The sequence below is a fragment of the Lynx rufus genome, unplaced genomic scaffold (genome assembly GCF_022079265.1).
Source record: "Lynx rufus isolate CCGP_SWC_20201006 ecotype Redwood Valley unplaced genomic scaffold, mLynRuf1.p SCAF_10, whole genome shotgun sequence".
Lineage (NCBI taxonomy): Eukaryota > Metazoa > Chordata > Mammalia > Carnivora > Felidae > Lynx > Lynx rufus.
The window spans coordinates 28,411,576-28,432,609 of NW_025814824.1; the positions used below are offsets into that span (position 1 = coordinate 28,411,576).

Sequence of the window (21,034 nt, forward strand, 5' to 3'; positions counted from 1 at the left end):
AACCTTATTATTCTACTTGTAGGATGTCAACCTAGGGAAACAGCAGAGAACATAAAATTACTTGAGCCAAGAGCTACTTTCCACTGTTAATTTCAGTAGCAAAATTCTTTAAAAGTTATCAAGGTCTAATATTTAGAAAAAAGTATGGGGCACCTGGGTGGCTTGGTCGGTTAAGTGTCCGACTTCGGCTCAGGTCATGATCTCACGGTCCGTGAGTTCAAGCCCCGCGTCGGGCTCTGTGCTGACAGCTCAGAGCCTGGAGCCTGTTTCAGATTCTGTGTCTCCCTCTCTCTCCCCCTCCCCTGTTCATGCTCTGTCTCTCTCTGTCTCAAAAATAAATAAACGTTAAAAAAAATTTTAATATTTAGAAAAAAGTAAAGTAAGCCATACCAATCAAATTATGTAGCCATTTAAATATATTTATGATATACTTATCCTCATGGGGATATGTCAAGTCATGGCATATGGGAAGAGCAGGCATAAATATTACATGTACAGAATGAACAACTATGTTAAGTCCACACACCCCTAAATTCTACATTGAGTTGTACATACCAAAGTGTCACTCTTGCTGTTTCTTAGGGTGGTTTTCCAATTTTTCTACCTAAATTTCTACATCAACAAATGCTTACCTTCTTTATAGAAGCGGAAGGTATCCAGGCTTGCATCTATAGCAGCCGAGATGGGCCCCATATTTGCCACTGCCATCATAAGGGCCTCCTCCTGCTGAGGGATGTTCTCGAAGGCGGTGACATTGGCAGCAGAATGCTCAGGCCTGTATTTGCAGGGTCCATCCTTTGAATGGTAAGGGAAAAGAAACTTGATTACAACCATCCACTTCCTGGGGAACACGACTTCAAGGCAGCTTACAGGTAAAAGATTTCCAAGTCAAGTTTTTTGTGAAGCAACCCAGGAGGTGAAAGGGCGTTTATTGTTTTGAAATTGAAAAACTAACTGGTGTCAGGGGCCCTGGGTGGCTCAGTCGGTTAAGTATCCAACTCTTGATTTCGGCTCAGGTCATGATCTCACAGTTGTGAGATGAAGTCCCGTGCTCTGCATGGAGCATGGAGCCTGCTTGGGATTCTCTCCCTCTCCCTCTCTCTCTCTCTGTACCCCTCCCCCTTTCATGCTCTGTCTTTCTCGCTCTCAAAATTAATTAATAAATAAACTTTAAAAAAAAAAGCAAAGCTAATTGGTCTGGATTCAGTGAAACACTCGTGGTCTACCTGTCCATAAGAAGTTTTTCACCTTGGAGAAATCTGTACCCTATATAGAAAGGTATGCATATCTCCATGTGATGTAGAAATAAAAACAGCTATGTGGTGACCATCTAAGCAGAGAACTATGCCAGGCTAATACCGTTTAATGACAGTCCTGACAGGCTGCAGATAGAGAGTCTACAATTGGAAATGTGAATGTTAAACATGGTGTCTGTTTTCTTCAAAAGCATTCAGCTCTAAGGGCAGAGCTGGAATGGTGACAAGTGAGGAGCTCCACTCACTCTTGCAACATATGGATAGGATTCCTCTGTGTCCAGGCCTCCATTGTTCTTAACATACTGGAAGGCATTGCTCATTAGACCACCATTGCAGCCTTCATTGCCTTGAGGCCAAGAGCAGTCCAGGAGGTTCTGCACACTCAAGGAAACACGTTTGCCAGTTTTCCGGAACATCTGTCCTTCAAGGGCACCAGTTGCACTAAAAGCCCAGCCAGAAGCACACCGACCCTGGAAACAAATTATAAAGGTCTCAGTCTACAAAACCAATAGCAAGACTGACAACAGTCTATTGATCTGAAAACTCTTTTAAAATATAGCAAACATGGTATATGGTTTCCACAGCAGGAAACCATAGCAAGGGGGACACTTTCTTTTTGGCTTTCATCTTGGAGAGAGACCTGATGATTAGTCATCCTTGATACTCACAGGACTTATAGCAGGTGTCTGTCTCCTGTCCACAGGTACATAGATATCAGCAAAGAAAGGTATTTTAAACATTTTCCCTTTCTCATCCTTCTCGATTTTAAGGCCATTCATCATGTGTCTGAATTCTTCATTGGTCTTCAAGGAAAAGAAAGTAGAATGTTGACAAGCATAAGATTTTTTTGGCAAAGTACTGAGGAGAGAGAGAACAAAACATTCAGCAATCCGTGCCACACTCACCATGTCACCAAAGCCATTCATTGCCATCGTGAAGCTGTGTTTCCCTTGGCTTTGTTCTCGATTGTGCTGTTCAATCATTTTCATATTCTTCTCCCACACTGCTTTCCTCCAGCCCTCATTCTAGAGGCAAACATATGACTTATCATCTTTATTTCTATTTAAAACCTACTGACCTGCACCTGACCACCTGACCACCTGACCACCTGACCTGTGGATGTGCTCACAGAGGGGAGGAGAAATCACAGCCAGGGATGGCTTGATGCTTCTGGGAGCTGTTCTCCAGCAACCACACAGCAAGACATATGCCCACACTGCACACAGTCACGGTGCCCTGCTTACTGCCTTAGGAAGAGCAGCCTCAAGATGCTACTCTGTGCTACGAACTACCACCAGCACGGACATTCTCTTTGGGTCCCCTGGATAGTTTGGATGTTACCAACCATTCCATATTGCTTCCCATGTGTTGCCTTCCAGTGAATCCATTGTGCATCTAAACTTTGATCAAGCTCTATAGTAGCTGAGGCTATTCCCAAGCAAAGGGCGATCAGGAAGACAAAAGGATACATGTTTCAAAACCTAGGAAGGAAAAAGAAATAAGTATCTGATTAGACTTATCTGTCTAAAAATCCATCCTCCTTTCTTCTAGATGTTAAAATCACTATGATGGAGTAAAATCATTGAATTTATTCTCCCAAGTACTTACCCAAAGATTATACCAGCCCCACCAGGTTGCTCACCTGATCATGTAGCTGTGCAGATGCCGTCAGAAGGTGTAGTCCCAGGGATCTCTGATGTTGGGCAGTGGCTTTAAGGCCACCCATCTAAAGCCCTGGGGTTTGGCCTCACTGGCCCTGCCCACACCAGCTGGGCACACTGTGATCTTGTTTGTTTTGCTTTTGTTTTCCAAGCTGATCGCTTCTATTCTGAAGTTTTCTTGATGATTATATCTTGTTTTTAGCAGAACAAAAACTTCTAGACAATCATGTGGACTCATGTCCCCCCTCAAATCATCCTTAATTGGTTTGACTAAAACAATGAGCTCACAGTGGTCCAGCTGACAAAAACAAGTATACACATATTCAGCAAGGAAAAAGATGTCCACCTCCAGTTAATTGATGTCATTATAAGATGGGGAGGACATGTGTCATAAAGGCACATTGGAATACAGTTAGTGATCAGATGCTATCAACTGTGGGTCTAACACTGTGATAACTATATTTTTTAGACGTTTTTCTCACAACTCAGGTCAGATAAGTGTATTTTCATTTTATAGATAAAGAAGAGAGACAAGAGAAATTTTGTCACCCATTCAAAAGAATAAAGCCAAAGTCAGCTCACTGACGAGTTTTAACTGTAAAAGTATGTTGAAGGTGGCCATTCTGAATGGAGGCAAAAGACAGCAGCACAGGCATCCACAGAGATACTGCCATTTCAGTTCCAGACCACTGCAATAAGGCAATATCACAATGAAGTGAGTCAAATGAACTTTTTGGTTTCCCAGTGCATATAAAAGTCATGTTGACACTACACTATATAGTCTATTAAATGTGCAATAGTATTTATGATCTTTAAAAAAATGTACAGATGTTAATTAAAAAATACTTCATTGCTACAAAGTGCTACCCATCATCTGAGCTTTCAGCAAGTGTGACCTTTCTGCTGGTGGAGGGTCTTGTTTCAATGTTGATGGCTGCTGACTGGTCAGGGTGGTGGATGCTAAAGGTTGGGGTGGCAGAGGCAGTTTCTTAAAATAAGATGACAATGAAGTTTGCTGCAATTGACTCTTTTCTCATGAATGACTCCTCTGCCACACGCAATGCTGTTTGTTAGCACTTTACCCACTGTAAAACTTCTTTCAATTTTAGAGTCAGTCCTCTCAAACCCTATCTCTGCTTTATCAACTCAAGATATGTAATATCCTAAATCTTGTGTTGCCATTTCAACAATCTTTACAGCATCTTCACCAGGAGGTCAAGATGCTTTTCCATCTCAAGAAACCATGTTCTTTGTTCATCTATAAGAAGCAACTCCTCATCCGTTCAAGTTCTACCATGAGATTGAAGCCTTTGAGTCCCATTTCCAGGCTCCACTTCTAATCCTAGTTCCCTTGCTCATTCCACTCCGCCTGCAGTGTCTTCCTCCCACTGGAGACTTGAGCCCCTCAAAGTCATCCATGAGTGTTGGAATCCTCTTCTTCCAAACTCCTGCTCATGTTGGTATTTTCACCTCTTCCCAGGAATCATGATGATGTATACCTACATCTGTTTTGAGCTCAAATATTTCCACATTTACATATGAAAAAATAAAATGCAGACCATCCTGCATTTAGCAGAATTTGCTCTGAGCACACATCCCTCAGCACTCGTAGACAGAATATTTTCCCATATATTTTCTCCAATATTGTGTTCTTCATAGAATGTCAATTGGGAGTACCAAGAATTTCAAATTTATTGACTACAAAATGTAAATTTTGAGAAATATTCTAGGCAGTCTGATGAAAAATTAAAACAAAGTCAATATTGAGAAAAAACATATTCCTTAGAAATAATAGCAGTGATAAGCTATGAGATAAGATAGCTAAGGAAATGCGAAATTATGTGAATATATAACAGAAATAATTGCTGTGTTTATATTATTTTTAATGCTTGGGTAACCATTATAAGTGTTTCATTTTCCTTTAAAGCATATATATATATATATATACACACACACACATATATTAAAATATATAAAATAATTTTATTTTTATAAGTATTTTGTATGAAATATTATATTTTCTATGTATACCATAATAATTGAAACTAGTGTTAGTGAATATTTCAAAATTTATATTATTGGAATTATTTTCATGTCTTTTTCCACTCCCAAAACTATACCAATTTGAACTAAAGTTGATTTGGACAAAATAATTCAACAGGTGACAGCATTATTTTTTTTCTTTTTTCCTTTTAATACCCTTCACCCATTTCTCCCACACCCCACTCCTCACTTCTAGCAACCACCGGTCTGTTCTTTGTACCTATGAGCTTGCTGAAGTCCATGTGCCCAAAGTACAATGAAAACCAGTGAATGGTCCCACCTTCCCTGTGCTTTGGGGGATGCTAGAAAATGGAAAGAACTCCTGGACTCCCCCTCAGACAGACCCAAGCATTTACCCTGGGAAGCTGATCAGGAAGAAATGAGAAACCAAGAAGAAAGGGGTTCTCTGATCACAGGCTAGAGATCCCAAAAGTTCTTCCATCCCCTGCCTATGGAAGGACGGTCACTCAGGCACCATTCCACCAATGTCCTCAAATCTTTGATATGTGGCCTCTGAGAATGGAGTGGGGGAGTCCCAAGCTCTTCCCAGCTCCCTGTTTTGGGATTTCACTTGAAGGGACCCAGGGTCTCAGCTTGAGGAAAGAGGCATATGGATGGTGTATGGGTCTTCCCCTGAGTGTTCACCACATTCATCAAAGCAACACACACCATGACCGAAGCAAAACCTTCGGTCTCTCACTTCTGTTTCCAGCAAAACCTTCTCCTCATGGCTGTGCAGTCTTTAGACCAAGTGCTGTACACTCACTAAATCAAGGTATTCCTAAGAAATTTTGAAGATTTCAGTTGGAATCTTTGAGGTGCACATTTCAGATAACATCTCTAATAAAGCATTAATAGCCCATTGGTTAAAATCAGAATGTTTCTAGAAAAAGAAAATTGATGTTTCCTTTTGGAAGACTGAAAATGCCAAGTACATATTAAAATTCTGCTGCTTCTATTACTGCTACCAAGCCACAGTTAGCTGAGGAACAATCCTGGGTCCTGAATTATACTCACCCTGAACTCTGCATTGGGTTGTACTAGCCATCCTGCCCAAGGCTGCAGTAAGAAAGGAGAGCATGGCATCCTCTGATGGCACATTCTAGCCCCTACATCCCCACCACTGTTGCCTTACTCTAATGCAAGACTTCAGTGGACTGTCTGATGTTGAGTCACTTTGAATCCCTGGGTTAAGCCTGATGTTGTCCTGGTGCATCTTTGATTTAGATATTTTGGGGTTTGATTTGAAAGTATGAGCTCTAGGTGTTTATTCCTTGTTGGTTCAGTGATGAGGCAAGCTGACTCTCAGGTCTGGTCAGGAGCCTCTGTATGTGAATGAAGCCTTGTGGTTAGCGGGGGGGGGGGGGGCGGGAGTCCAGCTTAGATTGGATGGAAGGTCACCCAGAGAGTGCTAGATGGCCTCTCAGGGTACCTTCAGTGTTCAGCATCATGGTAAGGAACCCACATCTCAAGCATCAACTTGACTAGATAGTTTGCTGGTGTTTAAATGACCTTTCCTCTTGGCCCTGAGACTGAGTTAACTCCCATTGTTTGCATCCCCATAGCATCCTGCACTGCCATTGAGATAGGAAAGACAGGAGTTTGTAAAAGCAAATGAGAAGGCACATGTAGACACTTAGAAAGAAGGCCATGAAAGGCTCCTGGACACAATTTCAATGTCTTACACAGCACCAATCCATTCTCAGACCCCAGTGGGGTATCCAAAAATTCAACTCAATTAAAGACACCCTATGCAGAGATAGCATTAGACCCCCCAGTTTAGTGCTCAGTTCTACAAGACTGCCCTTCCTGCCCACTTCAGATGCCAGTCACAAGCCCTGACTCTTGTCTGGGTTTCTGACCCACTGACTATGAGTCAAAGATTCCCAAGATGCCCTCTTTGGGTTCAATTAATTTGCTAGGGCAGCTTCCAGTTTTAGTTACTGACTAGACCACAGTTTTTTAATAAAGAATATAACTCTGAAATAGGCATATGGAAGGGTTGCACAGGGCAAGCTATGGGAAAGGGCACACAGCTCCCCTGTCCTCTCTAGTCCTGCCAGCTTTCCCCAAATCTCCACATGCTAATCAACCTGGAAAACTCTTTTAGGGGCTTTAAGGAGGTTTCATTACATAAATACAATTGACTAAATCATTGGCCATTGGCAAGTGATTCAACATCCAGCCCTTCACCTCTCCCCTTCTGGTCAGAGGGCGAGGCTGAAAGTTCCAACCCTCTAAACAGATGGCTGACTCTATTGGCAACTAGCCTCCATCCTTAGGCTCCTTCCAAAAGTCACCTTATTAACATAACAAAAGACACATTGATCACTCTCAACACATAGGAAATCCTATGTTTTAGGGGGTTGTAAGCCAGAAATCCTATGTTTTAGGGGGTTGTAAGCCAGAAATTGTGGACAAGGACCAAACAAATATTAGAAATATATTTTGGTCATTGAATGAGCAAATACATATTTCTTATAAATCACAATATCACAGGTCAGAAAAGAAGTGGACATATGCTCAGGGGAGACCCATGCCAAGAAGGAGACAGTATCCAAGGGACCCAACACTGCCCAGGGATAGGGTCAGAAGAACTGGACAGTGTGCTCCTGATAGAGTGGATGGAGTCATATCTGGCAGCCTGAGGTGGTAGCAGGAGATGAAAGACAGTCACTGTAGACAGGCATCCTAGACTCCAGGATCTACATGAAGACAGAGATAGGGCAGTGGCTGGAGGAAAGTTTTGGGATTTATAAAGTAATTTTGGTTATTTCTTAAGACCAGAGAGTTCTACCTGTTATCAAAAGCCAGTGAAGCCAGGGGGAAGGATTGCTTCTCCTCCAGCCATGGGCCAGAGGCCACAGGGCCATGGAGCAGGTGCCACCCTATGCAGAGACTGCAGGATCATAGCTCAGAGGAAGGACAGAACTCCGGTCAAGGAGAAATCAGTGGGAAGGAACCCTGGTTTCATACACAGAAAATGTGGTCTTTCTGATGGTTGAATGGAGCTGTTTCAGAAGCATTAATGGTGAAGACTAAAGATTTTAATTAAAAACCTTCCAGTTTTCTGGGGCACCTGGGTGGCTCAGTCGGTTAGGCATCTGACTTCAGCTCAGGTAATGATCTCACGGTTCGTGAGTTCGAGCCCCGTATCGGGCTCTGTTCTGACAGACCAGAGCCTGGAGCCTACTTTGGATTCTGTGTCTCCCTCTCTCTCTTCCCCTCCCCTGCTCACGCTCTGTCTCTCTCTGTTTCTCAATAATAAATAAACGTTAAAAAATTTTTTTAAAAAACACCTTCCACTTTTCTAAAGAGTCTTTCAAGCTCATGCTTTAGAGCTGTGGTTCCCACAGTAGCATGTCTTAGAATCACCTGGAATCCTGACTCTGGAGGCCCAGAGTTTCTAATTCTGTAGGCCTGGCCAGATGGGGGCGGGGGGGGGGGGACAAGTATTTGTGCCCCTGACAAGATTCCTGGGAATACTGATGCTGCTGGTCCACTTTAAGAATCTGCTCTGGGCCTGGTTCTTCAGAAATCTGAAAATAAAGCCAATTTTTTGAATACATCCAAGTCAGATAAAAATGTAATTAGTTGCACCAAAAAAAAACCTATTAGAAAGAATGCAACATTGTGAAAATAACAGATTATTAAAGGGAACATGCCACTTAAAGAAAGGTAAGATTAGGTTTTACAATGAACTTTTTAGGGTATTGCTAGCAGAGAGTAGACTGGCCCCTTATTCCATGACATTATTGAGAAGGGCATTGTTCTGTTTCCTATTTACATAATCACCAGTGTGTCCTCAAAATTTTAAAGGTATTTTGTTCACCTCCATCATTTTGTAATTCTCTGGAATTTTCTGCTCAGCAGGAAATCAGAACAGAGCATCTAATTAAACAGCTGAGGTAGCTGTGCTAGCAAACAAGACACAGGAACTTGAATGACTCAGAAGCAGTGAGGCCAGCAGTTTGTATTTAACCCTTGCACATGGAGCACTACACTCCTTGGGTATGGTGGGCTAAGAAGCGTGAGCTTGGAGCCTCAACTTGTCACAGATGTCATAGCCATGGGCTCTGGTCTGTGAAGCTGAATCCATTTTCATTTTCTGATTTGAAAACTTGACTGAAGTTTGCTCGTTCACCTCTCCTTCAAAGCTCCCTCACATCTGCCATATAAGGGTACAGAGCCTTCCAGAATGTTTGTCCAGAATTCTCCCCCATCCCTGAAGGCTTTGCTGTGTAGTCAGAAGCCCAGATGAAGGTGGGGAAAGAACTCCTCTCCACCCCGACCCCAACTCAGCTCCTGACAGCCAAGGCCAGAAGTTTGCTACTCATTTTTCCAGACTCATAAGTTTTGATTTACTTGCCTTTTAGAGCACAAGGAGGTAGGGAGGGAAAGGAACCTTCAAGAGGTATTGGGGAAAGTGAGTTTTGAAATAGAGTGTCAGTTGCAGCTCTGTCCCTCCATTGACAATGTTCGCTGCTCCTTCCTCAGCATCCCCACCTGTCCTGTCTCTCTGAATTCTCACTCATACCTGCACTGCTGCCATGGCGAAGGGAGAGGCTTTCTGAAGAAAACGTTCCAAACTGTAGACATGGGCTCAGTGTGGGGGGGTATGAAGATGGAGGTGAGGGGCAGGCAAGGACTAAGGTGTTCAAGGTACAGCATGTGGAACAGGGAAGAGCCCTGGGCCAGGCTGCCTGGGCTTGACTCCACCTCTGAGGCCTCTTGATGTTGGGTGAGTTATCTAAACATTCAGACTCTGAGTGTTTCATCTACACAATGGAGATAATAAAGATATTTACCTGGAGGGCTGGTGAGTAGTACAATGAGATACGGCACAAAATCAGAGCTTAATGACCTTGGTTGTTATAACAGTTAAGGATCATGGCTTACAACTATGAAGAGAGGCTATGGTTTTAGCATCTTAGGTGGTTTCTTGGCAGGATGCAGACGAATGTGTTCAGAAACCAGGGAGAAGTCCAAGAATGGCCTTTGCAAAATGGCTCAGGTAGAACCATTTGTTAACATGGCAGCTCATTCCCTCCAGATGCATGAGCTTCAGCTCAAAATCCTGAGAACTGCACTTCCTTCAGTGGTTCAAGTAAATCTGAAGCCTACGCCTCTGGCAAAGGGTTCTGTCCAGAGACAATAACACACCATGTTCCTCTTTCCTCTTCTGCAGACCTCAGAGGATGAGCCTTTGAAAAAAAAATGTCCTGTAGCCAGGATGCAATATCAGTCAATGGGCTATGCCCTCTGTGTAGTACAACCTGGTGGCTCTTTCCACTGGACAAGGAAAGGCTCTCATCATGCTTGACCCGGGGGTACCCAATATGGCAGAATGAACACTTGGGACTCCATTGAACTCTATGCTTTAGTTCCAGTCCCCTAGAATGATTTCCTGGTCATTCCTAATACTTGAATTGGGGCCAGAGAGTCTACTTTGGGGAGCCAACACCATCATCAAAAAACATTAAAGACTTTGCAGAAGGTAGGGCATTTAGGGGTTCTATAAGGTCATTCTCAGCAACCCAGGCCCTGTCCTTAAAGAGTTTGTTATCCAAAAATGCATTTGACCTCTTTGGTTTATGGGAATACAGTGATTTAAGAATCCTACTGCTGCCAATTTTTAGACAGAAACAGATTTTTTAGAGCAGGACCATCCAATAGAACTTCCTGTGATGATGGGTATGTTTTGTAGTCTGTGGTGTAAGACAGTAGCTACTACCTCATGTGACTAACGAACACCTGCAATGTAGTTAATGTCAAAGAAGATTCAAAATGGAGTCTTCTTAGCTAGGCTAGAAGACTAGCTTTCAAATGGAACAGGAGCCATAAGGAAACTGACTGTCTTCTGACTCAAATTCTCAGAATTGTTGCTGACCTCAGCTAAAAGATAAAGCACCTGCTGCCTGTGAGAATGGACATAAATGGACTTTTTGCCTAGTTCTAACCCTACCAACCAATCCCATATGCAGTAATGTAAACAAAGACAATAAATCTGTCAGGATAAAAATACAGGATAAAAAATAAAAAACTTAACTCTGGGAGCTTCAATTAGTAGGGAATTCTGAAAAAAATTGGGGCTGGTGGTAAATTGGCAAAAAGTAACAGGGCTATTTATAACAGCCTTCTTGGCTCTAAATTTCCCATCTCTGGTCATCTCTGTCTACCTCTTGGTACAGGGAAGGCACTTTTTACATGACCAATATATTTACTGCCTTTAGGGGAACAGAGGGGGAAGTGAGTGCCCTTCCTTGCATAGGCTGTCTGTTAAATAACTTTATTTAAAATAATCAATATGCCAAAGTGGCCCATCTTGGGGCAGCCTGCCTTGACCCCTACAGTTCCCCCTCTGAAACTTCCCTAGAAGTTTTACACATGCAAAGTTGAGCTGGTGTCATTCCTTCTTTAAATCTTTTTTAACGTTTACTTATTTTTGAGAGGGGGAGAGGCAGAGAGAGAGGGAGACAGAGAATTGGAAGCAGGTACGAGCTCCAAACTGTCAGCACAGACTCCTGAGGCAGGTCTTGAACCCATGGACAGTGAGATCATGCCCTGAGCCAAAGTTGGACGCTTAACAGACTGAGCCACCCAGGTGCCCCTCATTCCTTTTCATTGACCCAGCCTCTTAAGTCAGTTATGATAGAAGGTCAGTTTAGTTCAATATTTTAGGCAGTGAGGCAGGTATTTTCAAAGTTAGGGCTATGGTTTAAGCAATCAGGTACTAAATCAGAGGCATCGCTATAGAAACAAAAGAAAAACAGTGGTTAATTACTGGATCAAAGTATAAACCAGTTTCTGAGTTCTTAGACCCAGCCAGTCAAAAAGTCTACATGTCAGGGAGGAAACACCATCAGATACGGTGAGGACAGGCAGTGGCAGTCTGACAGATTTTACTTGGTAGCAGTTCAAATGTCTGGCCCACAGAGCGACAGGCATGGAGTGTGTCTATACATAAGCTGTTGTGATTTCTCTGAAGTTTATATCTAGTTATTTGTATTAGTTTTCTGGGCTTCAAGAAAAAGGGCAGCTTTGGTTTCAAATGATTCCAAGTTAGAAAACAGGGAGAATAATCAAAAAGTAGTTTGAGAGCTGCTTCCAGAAACTGGAGGTAGCAGGATTGGGGCACCTGGGTGGCTCAGTCAGCCAAGTATCTGACTCTTGATTTTGGCTCAGGGCATGATCTCAGGGTTTCTTGAGTTCCAGCCCCACTTGGACGCTGTGCTAACAGTGCAGAAGTTGTTTAGGATTCGCCCTCTTTCTCTGCCCCTTCCCAGCTTGCTCTCTCTCTGTCTCTCTCAAAATAAACAAATAAACTTAAAAAGCGAGAGAGAGAGAAATCAGGATCAACTCTAGTTTGGAATCTAATATTTACCCAGGTGTGTTATTGGAACTTAATTTTTCTTTCTATAATCACCCTCATTTTTTTTTACCAAAGATAGCCAAATTGAGACTAATTTGTTTGCAAAGTGAGTCTAGTTTCAGTAAACTTGGCCTGATCGTTTATATAAGTATGGCAAAAGAGCAATGGATCCTCTAGGTTCCTTTAAATCTGCTTTGTTGGAATCTTTTTATAAGGAATTTCTAGATTAGACTTTTAAAAGCCTCTTGAAGCAGAAGCCAAGCCAAATACTTTCTATCAGAGTTCACCTGCAATACCTATAGATTTGGATAAATGCCTCTCTTCTCCAGGTGCCCAAAATATCCTGCAATTCCTGCACTTGCCAGGAAGTGACCTTCTATAAGGTCAATAACAAGGACAAATAAGCCTAATTAGGGTAATGTCTTCTTTTATAAGGACACCAAAATCTTCTGGAATGTTCCATAGACCCTCTGGACCTGATAAGGCTTCTGGGAAATCTGTAAGCAAGGTACTGGGCTGACATCTTCAAGGGGCTTTATAGGCTCCATAAAGTCAACCGTACTTATTTAAAGAAGTCTGGTTATACCTGAGTGGGTGCATGTCTCGCAAATACGGATTTTAGTCAAAGCCTTGGTGATATAACCAGTGTTTTCAATGGTGTCCTGTTACAAAGAGAAAACATTCTTATTGAACTTATGCAAGTAAATACATTGCCATGAAAATATAAGAAGACTCACTTTGACTCTCTGAGTCCTGGAGGGAGAAAAAGAAACATTTTAATTTGTTCACAAAGTATATTTTGTCAAACTGCTGTCAGCCTAAAAGAAAAAGTTTTCTTAAATTTGGAAAAACAAGACATTTTTAAAATCAGCAATGTTTCAAGCATTAATATCATAAAAATTATAATTTTCCTCCATTCATTCAGTCCCATGTTATTAATTCTTGTTCTGCTTGAATCCAGTTTTTCCATTAGCTATGGAAATTCTTACCCAGTTCAGTTTTATGATCTTAAGGTTATCAGAAGCCTGTATTTGTCAAAAATTCTTTTCATGAATTTCTCTGAAGATGAAGAATATTTGCAGGAAGCTTTTGTAAAAGTATCTGAGTAAAAGTATAACTGTTTATAAATGACAAGAGACTTAAAAATGGCCCTGGCTAAAGATCTGATGAGAGATAACTACAACGGAGTTGACAAGAAAATTTGGCTATTTGTGTAATACACAACACTTTTAGGTAAAAACATACCAAGACATACCAGATTCCAAGGAGTTTTACACAATTTCTAGAACACTCATTTTAATAAGTTGTATCTACACAAATGTAATTTGAGTGTTAGTATCACTTATTTGACAATGTTTCTCATATAATTTAGCATAACAAATAAGCCTAATTAGGGTAATATCTTCTTTTATAAGGACACCCAAATCTTCTGGAATGTTCTATAGGCCCTCTGGACTATTTCAGTTAAATCGTGGTCAAAAGACTTTATTTTTAGAATTTGACTTTAGGAAGTATGTCAAAAAATATCAAAAGGTTTGACATTTCATTAAATTGGATCACAGATCATTATGAAACAATATTTATTTAACTCGTAACAATAAAAGATTTTTTTTTTTTTTAGCGTTTATTTATTTTTGAGACAGAGAGAGACAAAGCATGAACGGGGGAGGGTCAGAGAGAGGGAGACACAGAATCTGAAAACAGGCTCCAGGCTCCGAGCTGTCAGCACAGAGCCCGACGCGGGGCTCAAACTCACGGACTGCGAGATCATGACCTGGGCCAAAGTCGGCCGCTTAACCGACTGAGCCACCCAGGCGCCCCAATAAAAGATTTTAAAGGCAAATGCAGAAAGTTATATAGTTGTAAACAAAATTTAGCTCTTAATATTAAGACTCGGTCTTCTTGAATAATCAAAGTTTTGCTAAAGACAAAAGAAAATCTTTGTTTTTCTTTTTTTTTTTTTAATGTTTATTTATTTTTGAGACAGAGAGAGACAGAGCATGAATGGGGGAGGGTCAGAGAGAGAGGGAGACACAGAATCTGAAACAGGCTCCAGGCTCTGAGCTGTCAGCACAGAGCCCCACGCGGGGCTGGAACTCACAGACCATGAGATCATGACCTCAGCCGAAGTCGGACACCCAACCAACTGAGCCACCCAGGCGCCCCCCCACTTTTTTTTAAATTTTTTTTGAGAATCTTTGTTTTTCTAAGCTGATTAAAGGTAAAAACAGCAACTTTGTTCACAATTTCTAATAAAAACCTGAGCCCATAATCTAAGAAAACTTTTTTTCTTTTAACAGAGAGAAAAAACAAATTCTAATTTTGCTTCAGGGTTTTTGATGTTAAAACACATTTTGAATAAATTTATTCTAATCTTAGCTACTACTGATCACTCATAAAATCATTTTCCAAAGGTTTTTTTTCCATAAAATTTTACAACTTTTTAAAAATTTTTGTAAACATTTATTAATTATTGGGAGACAAAGAAATACAGCACGAGCAGAGGAGGGGCAGAGAGAGGGGAAGACAGAATCTGAAGCAGGCTGTAGGCTGTCAACAGAGAGTTCGATGTGGGACTCGAAGTCACAAACCGGGAGATCATGACCAGAGCTGAAGTCAGGCGCTTAACCAACTGAGCCACCCAGGCACCCCAACTTTCTTTTTTACCTTTAAATTTTGTCCTTAGCTTTCCCTCTGTAAATAATTAGCTTCACTTTAGGGCAAAATTATTTTCTTTTCCCTCAACAAAAATGTGGTTTTATTCCTTAAAGCTTTTTCTTACCAAAAACACATCTTCATTTCTTTGCATACTGCTGTTTCCCTTGTTACTTTTAGTAGTCCTAATTACATTTATTAGAATTCTTAACTCTTAGAAAATTCAGTTTCTGGTGAAAACTAAATAGTAAGCAATTGTGAACTGTTACATTGAAATTCCTTAAATTGGCAAATACATTTTATAATACATTTTCTAATGTAGAAAGATGTTTCTTCATAGTACTACCTTTTCATAAAGCACAAAACATGTTTTGCTGACAGACCCAAGTTTATCATTAATTTCTCAGTAATAAGACAAAAGTATATAATCCTATGTTCAATGCTTAATGGTTTGTTATTTTATCTTATTTGGAAATAATCTAGATATTCAATGAATTCAACCTAACTTGTTACTTAGCCAAATGTGGTTTAGGTTACCAAAAGAATTTGAGGAAATTATTTGTAAAATTTACCTAAACACTTCTTTTTTTATTCACATCTTTTCAACTTACCTATTCTTAACAATTGTTTAGACTACCCTAAAACTTCATGAGATATTAGACAAAGTCAATCATTGTTCTAAGTAGGTTTGTTTCTGATAAATTTAGCAACAGAGATAGCATGAACTTATTTGAACTCTCAGTGAACACAGGCAGAATAAAAGTTTTAATTTTAATGGCCATAACTTTGAAGACATGTCTACGTTATTTATACCAACAACCTTAAGTTAGCCTTAATATCAAATAATTTTTCAGATCACACAAACTTGGAAAACATTTGGATTAGTTTCTAGCTTTCTGAGTTTTTAGATTGCCCAGTCTTTACAGTGCTTGCCTTTAAACCAACTAAATAGAGCTCTTTTACAAATTAATTTCAGCAATACCATCTGGAGGTAGAGCAAATATCTCACATTTACAACACACATATGGACACAGATATGTACACATAGATATAACTAAAAATATTATAGTATTTTTACTAATATTTATGGAAAGGACATTATAGGCCCAGTTTCCAAATACCTCCCCCTGTTTTTTTTCTCCTCTGATGAGAAACTTTTTCCTAAAATTTGCATTTTATTTATTTTTTATTTTTTTAAATGTTTATTTATTTTTAAGAAAGAGAGAGAGCAAGCAGAGGAGGGGCAGAGAGAGAGGCAGACACAGAATCCAAAGCAGTCTCCTTGGGCTCTCAAAGCAGGACTCCAACTCACTCAAGAGCTATGAGATCATGATCTGAGCTCCACCAACTGAGCCATCCAGGCACCCCCTAAAATTTGCATTTTACAGAATGGCTCTTGGGTTCTAGAGAAGAAGTAGAAAATTTGCATCACAAAGGCATAGAGAAAGTTTTTTTTGTCCCCAAGATGGACTTCTTAGGACATAGTGGCTTCTTCTCAGAGGTGTTAGAGCCTGGGCCCAAGAGCCCGCAGGGGCTGAGGGCAGGTTGCCCCAAATGAGCCATTTCTGTCTGTGATTTATTTTGAGCTGAAGGCAACTGAGACCCTGTGGGTTCAAGAGAAACTTTTGCCTCTCCCTTAACTACATAGAGGAATCTAAATTGTAGGATCTTTCCAGAATAAAGGTTATTACCAGAGACAAATTTTATCTAAGTAACCCATCTATATGGCAGGGCACACATTTCTTTACCAAATACTTACTCTTTGTTTTCTTGTGAAGTGCATTCCTTCCCTTTGAAGTCCCAGTCCCCTATCTCCTTCTCCTTAGTTCAGAATGACCTATATGCCTTATTTTGTCTGTCTTTGGAATTTTCGTATCTGTGTGTATCCCCATACTTATGCTATTCTACTTGATTTTCTTCTGTTGAACTGTTCCATGTCAATTTGACTCATAGTCCAATTAGAAGGACCTTTGAGGAAAAAGGAATTCTTGCTCCCAGACAAGCCCTTTTGAAGTTTGTATTATAAAAAGGCCTCTTCCCCCCTCCCCCGCTTTTTCCCCTTCAGGCTCAGGTGATTATGGGCTGCATTTTGAAGGTAATAAGAGTTATAACTTTAAGGGACAGAGAAAGAATGTAATTTTTTTTTCCTTTCTATAAGGTTTCAGGGTAATTGTGATTTCAATTTTACCTTTTTTTTCTTAAGTACAGGACAATTTGGTTCCAATATCCTGAACTTTTGTAATATCCAGAAACATTCTGAGAAGTAGAGGACAGGTCTGGGGATTGATGAAGAAGGTGGGGTTTGACTTGTTTCTAGAGTGTGTCAGTGAGGGAGCCCTTGCTCTGTCCTATGGTCCCAAGAATTTTGAGGCTGCCACTTCAAAGTATGTGCAGAAAAAAAAAATTCCCGAGGTGAGTGAAGGAAGCCTAAGGCAGGAACCAGTACAATGCTGCCTCACTGGGTCTCTGTTTGGGTCGTGGCTTTGGGGGCCTGGCTGACAGAGGTAGGTGCCACTTGGCTCTGGTTGGTATGAGAGTGTGGACTCTGCCCATTCTTCATAAACAGGCAACATCTTTTACAGCTAAAACTTACTTGCTTAAGATAATATTCCTGGGGCACCTGGATGGCTCAGTCACTTAAGTGGCTGACTTCAACTCAGATCATGATCTCACTGGTTCGTGAGTTCGAGGCAGGTGTCAGGCTCTGTGCTGACGGCTCGGAGCCCAGAGCCTATTTCAGAATCTGTGTCTCCTTCTCTCTGCCCCTCCCCCACTCACACTCTGTCTCTCTCAAAAGTAAACATTTAAAAAAATTTTTTTAAAGATAATATTCCCCAGCTAGTTTTTCCCAGGAAAAATTGTTTGTTAAAAAAACAGATCACATTTTCAAAATTCAGAAGTTCAGGCCTGAATCTCTGAGAGTCATTTGTTTGCTGAGCTACCACCTATGTAGATTCTGGTCACTCACTTACATTTGCTTTTAGATGGAATAATTCTATTTGAAAGTCCCATTTGTATGCCCTAATATCAGGGCCTTGTGTTTACCCCAAGCTTTAGGACATTCTTCGTCTCTCAACAGGATTACCATGTTCTGGACTTCATGTGGCTATTAATACAGTCCAAACACTCCAGTCAGTAGAGTCAAAGAATTTCCAGATCAAGTTTGTAAACTCTGGTAAGCTGGAAGAGGAGCACAAGCTTGTTTGCAAGTGGGACCCTCTCTCACCAAATTCTGGGGGTGTCATTATTGACACCATTATCCTGTGATGGATAATGTGGTGTGGTGTGGTGTGGTGCCAGCTTGGCCATCCCCAGAAGTCCTCATCACCTCCAAGGAGAAAGAGCTCATGATTCCATGTGACCGAGTGGCAGTCAATGAACAGGATCCAGGGAACTGCCTTTACTGCCCCAAACTGAAACTTCAGACAGGTTTCTTCTTTCTTTCATTTGTTTCCTAAATGAAATTCTCAAAAGTGCAGTTTCCTGTACCTCTCCGAGGGTTGCATTTTGTCATCCCACACAAACCATCCGACGTCTTGAGGGCAAAAGTCACAGGATGTGAATTGTGAGGTTGATAAAGTTAAAATTATGTACATGCTTCCAAGCTTGGAGATGTTTCATAGTGGCTCCATTGTACGCTTAAAAAGTCCTTCTGGAGAGCCCATGAAGGAAGATATTTATGTTACCACTAATAAATAAATAAATAATAAATAAATAAATAAATAAATAAATAAATAAAACTCCTACATGAAAAATACCATAAATCTCTTTGAAAGAGAGGTTTCAAAGGAGGAAAAAGTCATCAGCCCTGAATGACCAGCAGCAGGTGAACAGGCTTGACCACACGAGGACCCCTTGTCAATCTTACCACAGGATGAGCTCCCGAATGGAAAACCAGTGAAGGGAATGACCACACAAGCCAGGGAAGAAACACAAGTGTCCAGCCAGCAAATGGGAAAATGTTAATAGAAAGGGAACACAAATTGAAATGCATAAGAGATCGGCAAAGTTTAAAAGATGAATATGCTTGATGATGGGGAAGGGGGGAAATAAGCACTCTCATGAAACGTTAATGGAAATATAAATGTCACAACCTTTCCAGGGGACAATCTAGCAACATGATTTCAAATATTAGATACCCACAGCTTTTGACCTAGCAGTTTATCCTGAATTCCCCTAGGAATTTATCCTAAGGCAATAATAGTTCAACTAAAAGAAAGATAAATGCACAAAGGTATGTCGTTGCAGAATTGTTTATAACAAGAAGAACAGGGGCGCCTGGGTGGCGCAGTCGGTTAAGCGTCCGACTTCAGCCAGGTCACGATCTCGCGGTCCGTGAGTTCCAGCCCCGCGTCAGGCTCTGGGCTGATGGCTCAGAGCCTGGAGCCTGTTTCTGATTCTGTGTCTCCCTCTCTCTCTGCTCCTCCCCCGTTCATGCTCTGTCTCTCTCTGTCCCAAAAATAAATAAACGTTGAAAAAAAAAAAAAAAAAAAAAGAAGAATAACTGAAGTATCCATCCATAGGGGCTGGTTTATGTCTTCTGGGATATCCACGATACTCTGGGTACATATTGTGCTGCACAGCTGTTCATTCATTAGAAAGATTATCCTTCTTGGGGTGCCTGGGTGGCTCAGTTGGTTGGACGTCCAACTTCGGCTCAGATCATGATCTCATAGTTCGTGAGTTCGAGCCCCACGTTGGACTCTGTGCTGATAGCTCAGAGCCTGAAGCCTGCTTTGGATTCTGTGTCTCTCTCTCTCTTTCGCTGTCCCTCCCCCACTCACACTCACACTCTGTCTCTGTCTCTGTCTCTCTCTCTCTCTCTCTCTTTCAAAAATAAATAAACACTGAAAACATTTTAAAAAAAGAAAGTTTATCCTTCTTCACACATCAGTAGCAAAACATGGCCACAAAATATTGAGTGAAAGAAAAGCTTTCCAGAATGAGTATATTCTCATATATACAAGCATAGACATGTGACTATTTATGAACACAAATATGTATATGCATATATTAATATATACATATATAAACATACATTCAAGTATATATACTACATGCAAATATGTGTGTATGTATACATACACTATATATATGTAGTATATATATGCATAAAGCATCTTCTAGGAATGTGTCATCTTGATAGAGATTTCTAGAAGTTGAGATTATAGGGTTGTTCACATCCTTGCATTGTGTGAATATGTGCAATGACCATGTGTTATTGAAAATGGATCATTCCAATTCTCTCTATAGAAAGTATTACAAAAGCATTGTCATTTTCAGACACAGAGAGTATGCAACCAAATAAATTAACAAGAGAAAATCTGTCAGGTAGTTGATTAACAAAAATAGTGTACTCTTTTTCTAGATTTTATAATGTTTAATATAGCATTAGCTTTTTAAAAATTATAAAATGTTGTGATTTCTTTTTCTGCTTTAAATAAATATTCACCTTTGCACCAAAAGTAAAAAGAAAGAAAATAGATCATTCTGTTTTGAAAAAGAAGTCTCCTTTCTCCCTTCACCTGAAAGGGCGGGCCTACGCCGGCGGACTCCATCTTGTTCTGTGTCCTTCACCTAGACCATGCCTCCTCCCCTTGAGTAACCTCCCTCTCATCCATTCAAACTTCCTGATCAAAACACGCCCAGCGACCTGCATAACAGGACTCTGACCCTTCCCCAGCCAATCGGCTGCCCCTAGACCCCTATAAAACCTTTGTGCTTTTGAAACTCGCTCTCTCTCCCCGGTATCTCACCGCTGCGTCGGTGCAGGTAGGGGATTGAGCTCGAGCTAGCTCGAATAAAGGCTCTTTTGCTTTTGCATTGGACTCGGCTCCCTGGTGGTCTTTGGGGATCACGAATTCTGGGCATAACACACCCTCTCCTCCCCTCCTGTTTCTGGATAGCACAGACCCCGGGGGTTGGGAGTAAGGGAGGTCCTCCTGGCTCAGTGTCACCCAGAGAGAGGGTTCCAGCTGTAAGAGTCAGGTCTATGTTCTAGTCTCACTGGGAATCAGGCAGGTGACACTGTGCAGTCCCTTCACCTC

General features: G+C 41.0%; 1 protein-coding gene across 5 annotated transcripts in view; it reads right to left on the minus strand.

The window, feature by feature from the left end:
- LOC124525344 (procathepsin L-like) overlaps positions 1-21,034 on the minus strand; it is a 56,255-nt gene that overhangs the window by 964 nt on the left and 34,257 nt on the right. Inside the window, exons 1-5 of one of the 5 annotated variants that reach the window (XM_047097752.1) lie at positions 2,602-2,727; positions 2,162-2,281; positions 1,925-2,059; positions 1,502-1,726; positions 633-795 (exon numbers count right to left, since the gene is read on the minus strand). In XM_047097752.1, the coding sequence (XP_046953708.1) occupies positions 633-795; positions 1,502-1,726; positions 1,925-2,059; positions 2,162-2,281; positions 2,602-2,727 (769 nt within the window). Of the gene's footprint in view, positions 1-632; positions 796-1,501; positions 1,754-1,924; positions 2,060-2,161; positions 2,282-2,601; positions 2,728-21,034 lie in introns of those variants that run through there. The other 4 variants (XM_047097729.1, XM_047097724.1, XM_047097744.1 and 1 more) reach the window with 4 other exon arrangements.